At 36.6% G+C, this 15,647-nt stretch overlaps 2 protein-coding genes across 2 annotated transcripts; both read left to right on the plus strand.

The window, feature by feature from the left end:
* Positions 1–2,010: 2,010 nt before the first annotated feature.
* Positions 2,011–3,219, plus strand: LOC147477866 (uncharacterized). The gene has a single exon (XM_086586104.1). The coding sequence runs from the start codon at positions 2,011–2,013 to the stop codon at positions 3,217–3,219; it is 1,209 nt and encodes a 402-aa protein (XP_086442230.1).
* Positions 3,220–3,237: 18 nt separating this feature from the next.
* LOC147477867 (uncharacterized) lies at positions 3,238–8,451 on the plus strand. The gene is made up of 2 exons (XM_086586106.1): positions 3,238–4,860; positions 8,308–8,451. Exons 1-2 carry the CDS (start codon positions 3,238–3,240, stop codon positions 8,449–8,451), a joined length of 1,767 nt encoding a protein of 588 aa, XP_086442232.1.
* Positions 8,452–15,647: the final 7,196 nt, after the last annotated feature.

Consider the following 15,647-nt stretch of genomic DNA (forward strand, 5'->3'; position numbering starts at 1 on the left):
GTTTATTTTGAAGCTTGCTGCCTCTCTTTCTTTATTGCGGTCTCTGCGCCTGCCCCATCGAGGTATTTGCACTTTTACATTATGGAATCGGCGTAGTTCTGTTCAAATAAGCTGTGTACACAATTACTGATTATATTGATGTAAACTTGGCGTCCACAATGTAACATAGAGTATTTTCGTTTGGCAGGTCTGAGGGGTCTCTTTGGTATACTCACGAAGACCAAAGGATGGGCGTTTTACACATGCTTCCAAATGAATAATATCATGTCTTTGCAGTTTTCTGTTCCTCCTTATAGTATGTCTTCGGTGACCGCTATAAAAAACCACTTCTGCGCCTGCCCCATCGAGGTATATGTACTTTTACATTATGGAATCGGCATAGTTCTATTCAAATAAGTTGTGTATACAATTACTGATTATATTGATGTAAAGTTGGCGTCCACAATGTAACATAGAGTGTTTCCGTTTGGTAGGTCTGAAGGTAGTGAAAGGGATGAAAGAATCTGGCCTGACTCTAAAAGCCCTGGGCCATATCCCCATGGGTAAGTCTTCTTACTTTTCATATTGTTACGTTCTCTTGAATGAAACTTTTATGCATATGCATTATTAGTTTCTAATGAATACATGAGATAATGTACTGAGTACTTGGCTTGATAGGTTTAATTACTTTTGACTTTTAGAGTGTAAGACGAGGTAGGATTGGAGTGAGGTTACAGAGAAGAGAAACCTTCAAAACCTTCAAACAAACTTCACTAAAATCTTCAAGCCAAAGCCATGGTACGAAGTCCTGATTCTATGCTATATAGTATTGTGTTTGTTTCGTGCTTTAACAATTTCTATTTGTTTATACTTTGCCTAAGTTGCATTATTATTTCAATTTTGCAATAAACTATAGGTTGTTGCCCAAGATGGAAGACACCAAGCTGAACAAGAACCACCAGCTCATCCCTCTAACCTTCAATTACCTTCCAAACGCCAATTGGGACAGCGTGCAAGAAGACAACAAGAGCATATACAACGCACTGCAGTGTCCATCAACTCGTACCTTCTCGGCTCATTGGCACGCGTTACCTTAAGAGAGAGAGAGCAACAAATGCAACAACTCATGCCAACAGGTCCACACACAGTAATGGCACCGAATTTTACATCAAATGTTGGTTTCAGTCTTTCAGACATAATGGGAAGAACAAAGCGAGTGATGCAGTCTTGCTCACTCCACCCAAGCGAACTAAAGGTGCATGTTTTACTGGGTCACTATCGACTGGTAATCACGACCTTGGAAATGATTCTTCTAGCCAAAATACTCTTTCTGATCAATTGTAAGTTTTTATTTATCGTTCGTAGTACTCTTATATAGTATATTCTAATTCTATTATCCTTAACATATCATTTTTTTTTCTTCAAGGAATTCTCAAATACGCATAAGTCCAGAATGTGCTATGGGTACTAATGATGAACAACCTCCTATGGAAATTGATGATGTTGTACAACCTTCTATTGATGTGCATACTGATGGTCGTCATTATCTTGACAAAATGGATGTGGAGTGTCCTTATTGTGGAGCTCTTCATTGGATAGATGAGAGGCTGGCAAGGTCATCACCGAAACGTCCTCTTTTTGGATCATGTTGTAAGCAAGGAAAATCAGTCTCCCTTTGCTCAATCCGCTGCCTTCCGCCATTCAAGATTTATATGTTGGAAACAATGCAAAGGCTAGATCATTTAGAGAACACACTCAGGAATATAATTTGGCTAATGCGTTCATCAGTCTCGGTTCCAAAGCAGATGACAGATTTTTCAGTGGGACGGGTCCTATCCCATTCACTGTACATGGTGAGTTGCGCCATCAAATTGGATCCTTACTTCCAGAACCGGGAAAGGAACCTACGTATGCTCAACTTTATATTTATGACCCATCATCAAACTCGATGTTCGTCACCGCAGAAATCCCCATTTGAGGCGTGATGTTCTAGACATTATCCAGACCACGTTACTAGAGTGTAATAGATTTATGGATACCCTCCGTCAATCCCATGATATATTGAGTGCAAATGAGGTCGGGGATGATAGTGTCACAGCGTATTTGCACTACAATTCGTCAACTAACCGGAGACGATACAACCTTCCATCAACAAATGAAATTGCAGTTGTTTTACCTGGGGATGGAACTGAAATGAGTAGTACAAGAGATATTGTACTACGTTATAAAGCTGGCAATGCATTGAACCGCATAGATGAATGTAATCCTGCTTATCTTCCGCTACACTATCCTCTATTCTTCCCTCGTGGGGAATTGGGCTGGTCATGTGAAATGAAAATATATGATGTTGGAAACGATAACTCGAAGCGAATGACTCAGATGGTATTTTATGCGTATCGTTTGTTCCAGCGCCACACTGAGTTCTCACCAATACTCCATGGTGGAAAGCTATTTCAAGAATTTATGTGTGATGCTTGGGCTTCAACTGAGCAAAATCGCTTGAATTACTATAGAATGAATCAGGATAAACTTCGTGCGGAAGTGTACATGGGATTGACAGATGTACAGGATGGTGTGGATCCAAATGAGATTGGTCAGAGATTTATTTTGCCTTCATCGTTTACCGGAAGTCCAAGACACATGTTTGAGATTTTTCAAGATTCAATGGCCATAACACGTTACAACAAGCATCCAGATATATTCCTTACGATGATGGCAAATCCTAGGTGGCCCGAGATACAAGATGCCCTCGACAAACATCAAAATGCAACAGACAGACCTGAGCTGGTTGCCCGTGTGTTTGAACTAAAGAGAAGAGCCTTAATGAAATTCATCAAAGATAAGAATGTGTTTGGTCGTGAAGTAGCACATGTTTACACTATTGAATTTCAAAAGCGTGGTCTTCCACACATGCATGCACTCTTTTTCCTTCACCACGAAGACAAAATACGCACTCCAGTCCAGATTGATAATGTCGTGTTTGCGGAACTTCCTGATCCAAATGCAGATCCAATGCTTTTTGAAACGATAATAACTTGCATGATACACGGTCCATGTGGTGAGAGAAACATGAGCTCGCCGTGTATGGAAAATGACAAATGCACAAAACATTACCCCCATGCCTTTACTGATGTGACAACTATAGCTGAAGATGGATATCCCCTCTATATGCGTCGTGATGACAAGCGTGTCTACTACGTGAAGGATAAAAAAGTTGACAATGGTAACGTCGTCCCATAAAATCCGCAATTAGCAAGAATGTTTAACTGTCATATCAATGTTGAAGTTTGTGCCGGTTTGCATTGTGTGAAGTATATCCACAAGTACATATACAAAGGTCATGATCGAACAACATTAGTGTTGGCTGGTGGAGATGAGATTCAGCAATACATTGATGCTAGATATATTGGACCATCAGAAGCTGCTTGGAGGATATATGGATATTCATTACATGAAAAGTTCCCCACTGTTGTACGTCTAGCCCTTCATTTAGAAGGAATGCATCATGTTGTGTATAACCCAAAAGATCCACTCGAGAAGATTCGCGCTAGAGCAAAAAACCAAAAGTCGAGTCTAACTGCATTCTTTGAGTGTTGTGCTTCAAATCCTGAAGCCCGGCTTTATACTTACCAGGAATTTCCTCAGCACTTTGTTTGGCATAAACAAGACAAGATATGGACCAAACGGAAACAAAATAAGGGATATGCAATTGGACGAATGTATTTTGCTAAACCCAACGAAGGGGAGAGGTTCTATCTGCGTTTACTCTTATCTGTTGTGAAGGGTCCAACATCATTTGAAAATCTGCGAACGGTTGATGGTATTCCCCACCCTACTTTCAAGTCAACATGTGTTGCACGTGGACTTCTTGAAGATGATAAGGAGTGGATACAATGTCTAGAGGAAGCATCTATAATGACTATGGGACACCCATTTCGGAAGGCTTTAGGTATTATTTTGCTAGAGTGCAACCCAACACAACCTCATGAGTTATGGGCAAAATTCTCAGCAAGTATATGTGACGATTTGGCGCACAAGATACACACTATCTTCCCCAATCAATATCCCAATCCAACAGAGGAGCAAGTTAGAGATTTTGGGTTGCATCTTTTGGAACAATATCTTTTGGAATCAGGTAAAACTCTAGAAAATTTTCCACCAATGCCACGATCAACTGGAAATTGGGGAATAGTGACTAAGAATAAGTTGATATGGGAGCAACGCCAACTTCAGTTTGATGTACAGGAGGCAGAAGTAAACCATAATATTGAACGCCTTAATAATGAACAACGAAATGTGTATGATGTTGTAGTTGACTCTATGATTCGGAACGAGGGGAAATCTTTCTTTCTAAATGGAGTGGTAGGCACAGGTAAAACATTTTTGTACAATACAATTGCAGACAAATGTCGCACTCTTGGTCATATTGTTATTACAGTTGCCTCATCTGGTATTGCTTCACTTTTATTACACGGGGGTAGAACAACTCATTCTACTTTTTCAATTCCGTTTGAAGTATTGGAAGACTCTATATGTGGGTTTAAAAAGGACTCACTCCAAGCTAAACTGTTCAAACAAACGAATCTAATAATTTGGGATGAAGTTCCAATGCAACATAGGTTCTGTGTTGAAGCAGTTGATCGCACGCTTAGAGATGCTTGCAACAATAAGAAACCATTTGGTGGGATCACAGTAGTATTGGGTGGAGACTTTCGCCAAATATTACCAGTGATATCGAAAGGCAGCCGAGAAATGGTTGTAGCGGCATCATTGATAAGGTCATTGTTCTGGAAACATGTAAATGTTTTAACTTTGGTGCAGAATATGAGATTGGATAGTTCGTTACCTGAAAATGTGGCATTTGCCAATTACTTAATAGAGGTAAAGCATAAATTACTCAAATTCTTTTTAGTTGTCCATTATATTGTCCATTATAAATGTTTTTTTCAAGCATTCATTAACCTAAGAGTTTCCATTTTTTACGACTTTTTAGGTTGGGACGAACCATAAAGAAGTTGTTTAATTGCCATCGACAATTCAGAAATGCAGAGATATTCAAGAATTGATATCTTGGTTTATCCACAATTGGGTGTGATCCTAAAACTGACCAAAATTTTCTTACCGAATGAACAATTCTTTTCACGCATAATGATGATGTCGCAGTTGATTAATTCGGCCGCCGCATTAGATTTATTTGGTGGAGAACCTATTGTTTATTTGGCTCGACAAGTTGGAGATTGAAAGCCTAGCGGCGGTGCTCTTTGCAAACCGTTATCCAAATGAGTACCTCAACTCTCTTGATCTTCCGGGGTTGCCACCATTTTCGCTTCAAATCAAAAAGGATTCCCGATAATGTTGCTAAGGAATATCGCACCGAGAGATGGTCTCTGTAATGGCACCAGCTTGATGGTTGTGAGTTGCAAGCCACGCGTCATCCAAGTCCAATTTAACCGAGAGAAGGCAGGGAATTTCGGCTGCATCCCCAATAATAGCTTTGACGCCGTCATCAAAAGAACTGCCATTTGAATGACTAGACTTCAATTTTCAGTTAAGCCTTTCATATGCAATGACAATAAACAAATCGCAAGGACAATCATTAAGTATGTTGGGATTGATTTGCGGAACCTCGTGTTTAGTCATGGCGGTTATATGTTGCCCTTTCTAGATGTACTTCTTCAAAGCGAATCGGTGTCATCCTTCCACCAGATTCTATGGGCGACACAACTAATGTTGTCTATCGGAAGTGCTACTTTAATTTCTCTAAAGGTAATGTTATCAAAAAAAAAAAAAATTCACGCCTTCCTCAATTAACCTTTCCTTAGGAACAAATTGAGATAAGGTGTTGCTTTTCTTGCATTTATTTTTCTATGTTACCGGTGTTCTCAAATAAGTTTTGTGTATACATCCCTCATTTCTGTTGCTCTTGGATTGGTTTTATCGTGGGTCAGATTTTCTACTTCATAGGTTACTCCTTTGGTGATCCAAAGAACCAAATTATGATGAAGGTCGGGTATGAAATTATGAATTAAATCCTTTTAATTTAGCATCATTTTCATCAATTGGACATTATGTCCCAACATCTCTCGGATAAAGAGTATTTGGGTTCCAGAGATACTTTACATTCAGAGTCAACAATCTCCATCTCTCATGGAGACTTGCAATCAGGTTTCACAAGATCGGGGAAAAAGAGGTATGGACTCATAAATCTCATTCCTGTGTCAAATTTCGATAATTGTCCTTTCTAGTTTTTCCTGTTATGGTGTCGACTTTAATGTACTCTTGGTAATTTAATTACTCTCAGACTGCAGAGATTTTTTTTGGGCTTGATGACTTCATCCATGAATCCATTTGTAGGTGGTAAGACATGAACCGAAGTTTCCATTTTGAAGCTTTACACATATAGATATATTCTAACTTTATACCACTTTCAACATATGATATTTGTTATCGCAGGTGAGCACTACTGAGAAAATTTCAGCCTAGGGTCAAAGTAAACACGAGCCAAAAGACAAGCTTCCTGCCTCACATGCTATTTACGTGGCGTGAGAGGGTTCCATTAATCATGATGAGGCTCCCAATTTTCATGCCTCCAATGTTAAGGACTTGGAGGGAGGACTGGACTTGCATCACTTTCAACTTTTGATTGTCCAACACTTAGGCGTTGCAGCTTTGCCCCACTAACAGTTCCTCGGAACTTCTCTCCCAACCGACACTAAGCAACGGGGAGATTGGTTGCTTTGTTTACTGAAGAAGACTTTTGTTTGATCTTTGAAAGCTTGGGAAGAGAGGTGAAAATCTGTTTCTTTTTATAGCCTTCTTCATGATCTTCACCCCTCATAGAAATCTGTCACAATATTTTCAGTAAGTACATTTTCTGAAACAATATCCTAAAGATGGACTGAAGGAATTCACACAAGAACTATTCCAATCGGAAAATTCGGAACTGCGGAATTCCTTGTACAGCTTGAGAACAGAAGAGCAATCAAGGTATGCTATTGTCTATTGCATCTTTGCATATTATTAAAATTAGTTCGCCTGACCATATAATTGCATCGCTCGAAGCATTAATATTCCTTTAAACTTTATTCCATGAGATCAATGGATTCAGACAAAATCAGGCCTAGGTCCACCTTTAACCATACCAGTCATGTTGCCGATTATCTTCTAATTTGCAAGTGTATGGAAAGAGAAAACTTCTGCGCCTTGGCATAGCTTTCTTTGCTGGTGTTTGCTTCTCCCTGTAGTCACCAGCATTCAATTTAGCAACGAACGACACTGGCACACAATGGCGAAGGAATACCACACTTAGTCGCCTGATTGCCTTGTTATACTTTTCGACTTCCTATTCCATTACATTAATAACTCTAAACCTAAGATTTCTTTATCACCCAATCCTAAACTTACCCAGGTCATCTTTAAGGGCTTATTTGGTTTGGACTTTTTGTCCGGGTTTGGTAAAGCATCTCCATTTCATGGTGGTCAAGCCGCTAGCGGGATATGCAGTGAAGCGCAAAATTATGTTGCGTGTTCTTTATACCAAGAGGTCCTTCGCTAGGGTGACTAATAATGTTGGTTTTGTTCCTTGAATTTACAATCAATGGTTGTTGATTAATAGGGATCTATATTGGTTTCTTGGAAGGTTTTGGTCATATTAAGATATTGAGATTTTTTTTCGGGTAAGTTTGAATAAAGAGATAATAAGATTTGTCGTTCTTAATAATTGTTCTCGATATACATCTTTTCATCAAAATATTTTTACATGGTTTGTCTAATTTTTACATCTTTCCATCCATATAATATTGCTCCGTGCATCATATATATTGCCTTGAAGAATTATATACGATAGATTAAAGCTATCGTTTATAAAAGGATAGTGGAGGATATGAGTTGTATTTTTAAAAAAAGAGTAAAAGAACTAAAGATATGAGTTGTATGCATATACAAAATTATAGGTCTGCATTAATTTAATATCAGTCAAATAATACTCAAAGCTATCTTTGTGATGAAGGTGTGTAGCTCTACAACTTACCATTAAATCGATTCAAGGTTGGTATTCAATTATTTTACCTTTTCTCAAACCAGCCGAGGGGAGAATCTTTCTTTTTTATTCTTTTAAAGGTGGGAGGGGACCATGAAAGTTATAGTTTTCTTCTTAGGCAAAACCAAATTTGTTGAATAAATTCAAGATATTGTGCTGACTTTGTCCAAATTTATCTTATTTTGTTGTTGATGTCTAGTAGAGAGAAGCACCTTCCAATCCATCTATTGGTGCCCCACGCCATCATATCTCCTTCACTTTGCTATGCGAGATCCGTTATGGAGTTTAAGGTCACTTTGAAACGTCTTCGTAATGTGGTTTCTACATCTACTCGGCATTCATCTGTAGATGATCAACCTCAGAGGATAAGTTCAGTTGCAAGATTTCCAAGTGCTGTGACAACTGTTTTCAAAGCTTCAGCTAAAGAGATTTAATGTGTGGTGCACATCTAATGGGGGTGGGCCTCTCAAAGTTTGTGCCATGGGAAGTGATGCACGAAAGAACAGTGGTGGCTGCTACATATGGCTACCTTGCTCGAATTTGTTTCGAAATGAACTTACTACAAAAAGTAATGTTTATAGTTTTGGTGTCTTTGCTACTTGAAATTGTCGGTTAGGGGGCGGCCCGCACGGTCGGTTGATTACGTGGGTTGGCGAGTATCTTCGAATGGGCTCGCCATTGGTGCGATCTCATCGCTACTTGGATCATTGGATCCACTAATCTCGAGATGTTCCTAAACTTGGGATCATTGAAGGTCGTGGACCTTGTATAGGCTTGCACCTAACATGTCCCATCTGTGAGGCCAAGGATGTCCCATGTTGTACACCAACTACAACATTTGGGACTAAAACTGCTTTGTTTTCGAGAAGGCAACAAGTGTTGGTGGCGGTGGTTCAAGTGCAAATCTTGCCTCTCGGTCTCCCATATCTCGTTTTTTGCGGTTCATAGAGGTCAATAATATCTAAGATTTTCAATTAGAATTTGAAAACTATTTCCAGTATTTTATTTTAGTTCTCAAGATGTAATGCTTAGCGCTTCCCCTCCCTTATAAGATGTAATGGTTATATGGGTTCGTATGTTGCATGGCATTTGTTGCATCATAAATAGGATCTTTGGCCCCTTCAATGATACACGCTCGCAGAGTTAATTTTAATTGTATAGTGTTGTTTGGTGTAACCTTTGTCAATCCTGCTGTTGATAGTAACTTTTGATTTATGGTTGGTTATGAACAAAAACTTGATGGAGAGAATGCAAGATTGACACAATGATTTCTGTTTGATGGAGAGGATCATATTTTTCGCTTTTATCTGAAAACTCTATTCTAATATTTTTTGTTTTCATCTTCTGATTTTCTTCCTCTTCTATATATTTTACTCTCTTCTTGGTAGGAACACTCCTTACAAATACGGTTTTATCAAATGGTTAGATACTCAATTCAACCATGGACACAACATGATTCTGGAAAGATTCAACATTAGTATTCATTTTAACGTAACTAATTTGTTTTTCTTTTTTGCTCTTGATTTTTTCCCAATAAAATTGGGGTTAAAATAAAAAATTGATACGATTTTATTTTGCTAAATTCACCCATAATGATTTGAGTGGCATAGCCACGGGTTAAATTCTAGTATATATTATATTATATAACAAAGAAGGGTGGTGCTGGACATCCAACATCACCCCCTAACCTTTGGATCTAGCTTATGAGGTGGCAAATCCTAGGGCTTATGAGGTGTGGGCTGTTTAATCATTATTGAAGTCAACAAATGTGGCTGGACTTTGAGTGAACTTCGGTTGGGTTTTTTTGTTGGGCTTCTAATGGGCTTCGATTGGAGTTTTTTTTAGTCGGGCTTCGGTTGGAGTTTTTGAGCGTTAGGCGCTCGAAGTAACATGATATATCTGTGTTGTAATGGGAGGCGGCGGCGTATCTGTAGTATAGGGGAGCGGATCGCAAAGCGCATCGATCCGTGGCCGCATGGGGTGGATGCGGTCGGGGTGCGAAGCGAAGTGTATGTGTCGTCGCGGCGCAGGGCAAATATTAGTCTATAATACAAAACCGTTCAATTTTTAAGCAAGTTATAAGGACTTAAGTGGTGGTCCTGATTTCCTCGGGATTTGTGTTAAAAATACTTTGAGAGTCATATTTAGTATATACTACTAAACACAGGTTAAACTAAAGCAGTCCTTCCGGATTGAAACTCTTCCTACCCAAAAAGAAAAGCTAAACCCAACAAAAAAGGCTTTTACGAGTAAACATTTTATTTCCTTCTCTAAAAATTCGACTACTTACAAAGAAATTTGATTCGATCGGTTTCTTACGAAAATTTCTGTAGTTTGTTTGAAATTTGTTTATCTTTTTTGATAGGCTATAGTTTCCTCATTCAAGAACCTCAAGCTTGATGTCTCAAGTTTGATTCAAGTTTGAAGCTGTTATACTAGATTGCCAAGGAGAAAACAATTTTGGCATAATCTAATGGTGAAGTATGTAAGATTAACATTTGCTTCTAGCGAACTCTTCAATCTTCATTCATCAAAGGTAGTCAATACTTTTTTTTTTTTTTTTTTTTTTCCTGAAATCACCTCATTCAATGAAGTGGGTCTTGAGTTCTATATATTCATCCATTTTTCTTCAATAGTCATGTCCCCTCTCCCACTCAAAAGCTAAGAACCTTATTAAGAACATACACACTATTAAAAAAAAATAATGGCGTGGTCTCAAAACTCAACAATAGCCAAAAGTATTTGGTCGCCCTCAAAACTCGAGGATAGTATAATGACTTAGGTAATGGAGTTACGAGAATATGTTGCTTCTCCGGCGTACAAAGTTCATCCAGTGAAGTAATCAACCAATGGTATATAGATAGACCCCCTCTCCCTCAAAGCAGGAACTTTTTTTTATAATTTAATTGTTAAATATGTCGAATTGTTTGTATATTCTCTAATCTCTACCTTTTCCTTTATATTATAATTTAATTTAATTTAATTTTCTCTTTTAAATCATGGAAATATGTGATGGATAATAGAGTAATTGTTTCATATATTTAGGAAGCCATGAGCTATGAAGTTGGGATTTCTGAGAGCCCATGTTAAGTCAGCCTACCATGTACCAAAACAATCAAACAAGAACAAAATCAATAACTAATTAAAAAATCAAAATATTACATGCATAATAACACCTTTCCAGTCACACTCACACTACACCCACCACAATAGTACCTTGCCAAGTCCACTAATGCCACAATAGTACAACCAGTTAGCAAGATCTACTAGATTCTAAGGCAATTAAACTAACCACAATTACCAAGTCCACTAATGCCATCCACACTTTTCCTTAAACCCAGTTAACAGGCACATCCAACTAAGCTCCAAGACAATTAAATTATAAACAAAACCATACCTTAAATATCAAATAAATACATCCACAATTGACCATATGGAGTAAGGCATTTATATAATTGGGAAACTAGGAGCTAAGTTAGTATTTGTGAGTGCAAGTTAAGTCTATGCTTTAGTCATTTAAATAAGTCAAAATTGAGTTTAGTTAGAAAAAATATCCCACAAATGTTTCTAAGGAATTTGTGGATGTTTAGAGGTGTCTTTGAGGAAATAGTGGTAGACACGAGTTTTAGCTAGTATATATATATATATATATATATATATATATATATATATATATATATATATATATATATATATATATATATATCAATCAAAGCTCGTGCAAGACAATCTAGGAAGCAATCTTTATTGATTTATTTTTTCGCTAATCTTTATTAATTTAGAAACCTGAAGGACAGTTCTTCTATAACTTTATTTTAAGAGTCCTTATTTTTTCGCTAATCTTTATTGATTTAGAAACCCAAAAATAGTTCTTCCATAACTTTATTTTAAGTCCTTATTAAAGGCTTAAAGTTTCTTACGTTCTTTGGTTCATCTTCTTCAGTGGTAAGCTTCTTTCAAGATGAAAATCAGATCTAATGATTGAGTTTGCAAGGTGATGAGCGTTAGTTGTCCTGAAAATCAATTTTACGTATGTCTTGGCAAAGTGCATGATGTCCCTGAATTTTCTCCCCAACCAATTCGAACGGGAGATTATTAATTTTTATTCCAGGTCTGGTCAATTTTGTAAATATGTTCCTTTTATACAATCTTATAGTTGTAGTTCATCCACTACCCCAGTATTGATTTTTAAACGAGCAATGGTCAATTGGGAGTTTGTGTTTATAACTTTATATAACTATGGTATCCAATCCCATATTTGATGCATGTTTAATTTGGAGTTCCATACAATAATAATCTAATAATATATGAAATTATATGTTTTTGTTTTTGTGTTTCCTTGATCTATAACATTAAGCTTAAGATGATTCCTTACTTTAATTACCTCAAAACATAAGCCATGGTGATTCCGTATGCATACCTTTTTCAAAAAATTAACTTGCTGCCTTGGGATACTTTTTAGAAATAGAAGCACCATTATAGTCTGGCCTGATAAAAACCGTACCATATATATTTGGCATCACAAAGATCAATACTGCCAACAAACCTCCCATGTAGGAATCTCAACATCCACCACTACATTCTTTTTAGGATAGTAATTGAACCGTCAGTAATGAGTCCTAATTGTGAAAGTGAAATTCAGTTGGTTGTCTTGCTTTTATTCCATAGTGTAATTCGATCTTCTTCTTCTCTTTGTTTTTCTCCGTCCAAAAGACTAATAATATGCTTCTTAGTAGATTTTAGGCTCTAATCAACCAAAGAAAAATGAATTGTATTTTGTTTGTTCTTCTATATACTGGCAATAATCCAACTACCAAAAAAAACACCTTAACTTAATCGTTCCGTCTAAAATTGTTTTGTTTTGTTTGTTTGTTTGTTTGTTTTTTTTTCTTTATTTCTTTATTTCTTTTAGGGCATTCATTTGCTCATAATTTACTAAAATAAAGTTGTAACGGGCGCCTTCCCTATGGAATGGTAGTGTACAATGCCTTGGTTTGAAACTCCCCCGACCATTCTATCCAAGGAAATTTAGTAATTCTTCTTGAACTATTTTTACTACGGGTGAAGGCTTTAATTAGAATGAACCACTTCCAATATAATTGCTTTGATACGGAGTCGCCCTAGGTGCAATATCATTCGGTATTATTGGAACGGGCGATGAATTCTCTTGCACTGTTAGAGAACTTCATTTGGTAAAACCGTGAAAGTATCAATTGCATAAGGAGATCCTAAGGATTTTTTTTTTAGATGCTTAGTTGTTTAGCGTGATATTGTTTAGTACAAAAATGTTGTATGCACTTTTGTATAAAGACTTAAGTAGTGGTCCTGATTTCTTCGGGATTTGTGCTAAAAATACTTTGAGAGTCCTATTTAGTATATACTACTAAAAACAGGTTAAACCAAAGCAGTCCTTCCGGATTGAAACTCTTCCTACCCAAAAAGGAAAGCTAAACCCAACAAAAAAGGCTTTTACGAATAAACATTTTATTTCCTTCTCTAAAAATTTGACTACTTACAAAGAAATTTGATTCGATCGGTTTCTTACAAAAAGAAAAAACCATCTCTTCAAGTGCGCTATGTTTTTTTTTATATTTTTTTTATTATTTTTTATTATTTTTTATTTAGTTTGTTTGGAATTTTTTTTTTTATCTTTTTTGATAGGCTACAGTTTCCTCATTCAAGAACCTCAAGTTTGATGTCTCAAGTTTGATTCAAGTTTGAAATTGTTATATTAGATTGCCAAGGAGAAAACAATTTTGGCATAATCTAACGGTGAAGTACGTAAGATTAACAATTGCTTCTAGTGAACTCTTCAATCTTCATTCATCAAAGGTAGTCAATACTTTTTTCTGAAATCACCTCATTCAATGAAGTGGGTCTTGAGTTCTATATATTCATCCATTTTTCTTCAATAGTCATGTCCCCTCTCCCACTCAAAAGCTAAGAACCTTATTAAGAACATACACACTATTAAAAATAATGGCGTGGTCTCAAAACTCAACAATAGCCAAAAGTATTTGGTCGCCCTCAAAACTCGAGGATAGTATAATGACTTAGGTAATGGAGTTACGAGAGTATGTTGCTTCGATCTCCTACAAAGTTTATCCAGTGAAGTAATCAACCAATGGTATGTAGATAGATCCCCTCTCCCTCAAAACAGGAGCTTTTTTTTATAATTTAATTTATTATTTCATTGTTAAATATGTCGAATTGTTTGTATATTCTCTAATCTCTACCTTTTCCTTTATATTATAATTTAATCTAATTTAACTTTCTCTTTTAAATCATGGAAATATGTGATAGATAATAGAGTAATTGCTTCATATATTTAGGAAGCCATGAGTTATGAATTTGGGATTTGTGAGAGCCCATGTTAAGTCACCTACCGGTACCAAAACAATCAAACAAGAACAAAATCAATAACTAATTAAAAAATCAAAATACTACATGCATAATAACACCTTCCCAATCACACATTCACACTACACCCACCACAATAGTACCTTGCCAACCAGTCAACAAGATCTACTAGATTCTAAAACAATTAAACTAACCACAATTACCAAGTCCACTAATGCCATCCACACTTTTCCTTAAACCCAGTTAACAGGCACACCCAACTAAGCTCCAAGACAATTAAACTATAAACAAAACCATACCTTAAATATCAAATAAATACATCCACAATCGACCATATGGAGTAAGGCATTTATGTAATTGGGAAACCAGGAGCTAAGTTAGTATTTGTGAGTGCAAGTTAAGTCTATGTTTTGGTAATTTAAATAAGTCAAAATTGAGTTCAGTTAGAAAAAAGATCCCACAAATGTTTCTAAGGAATTTGTGGATGTTTAGAGGTGTTTTTAAACTTCATAGTCTTAGAGTTTACTCTAGCCAATTTGTGGTATTGATGTTTTGTTTTGTTAGACACTGTTATCTTGGATTCTTGGTGCTTCTTATGTTGTTCGGGGGTTGGATGAGAGTAACAATGATTGGTTGGTTGCTAATTCACTTTGGTTGGTTCATAAAAGGAATATGGTAATTAGTATGTAAATTGAATTTTAGTAGTCTGGACAATGGATATTGACTTTTAGAAGTTAGGTTATTGAATTTTTGATAACTTAATATGTGTAGGGTGTTTCCATTCGAATTTGATCTTTTATATTATGTTGATTAATACACTGCGTCTTTTGAAATTGTGATAGAATTATGCCAATCTTGGTGTTGGATGCATCACTCTTGGCGTTGATGTATGTGTGTTTATGTGTATATTATTGTTACTGGTGATCCGGGAATTTGCTTAGTGCCCTTGCTTCTAGTTGAAACTGAATTAGCCGCACTGTGATTTCAGGTTTGTTTTAATCTTGTTCATATAGTCATTACACAACTTAGCCCTTTTTCTAAAGCATGAGACATATAGTTGATAGTCTTACAAACAAGATGGTCCTGAATTATAATGTTACAACTCTACACCTATAGAATATCAGTAAGTTTGTCTTTCAAATATGTAGATTGGGCGTTTGTTGTATCCTAATTCTCTATCTGAGATATAATTGGTGTGACAGTATATTGGTTTAAGCACGGCTTAGGTAGTAAAAATATGTTGGGTGACAGTCTTAGAATAAAATAAGAC

Source organism: Coptis chinensis, chromosome 9 (assembly GCF_015680905.1).
Source record: "Coptis chinensis isolate HL-2020 chromosome 9, ASM1568090v1, whole genome shotgun sequence".
Lineage (NCBI taxonomy): Eukaryota > Viridiplantae > Streptophyta > Magnoliopsida > Ranunculales > Ranunculaceae > Coptis > Coptis chinensis.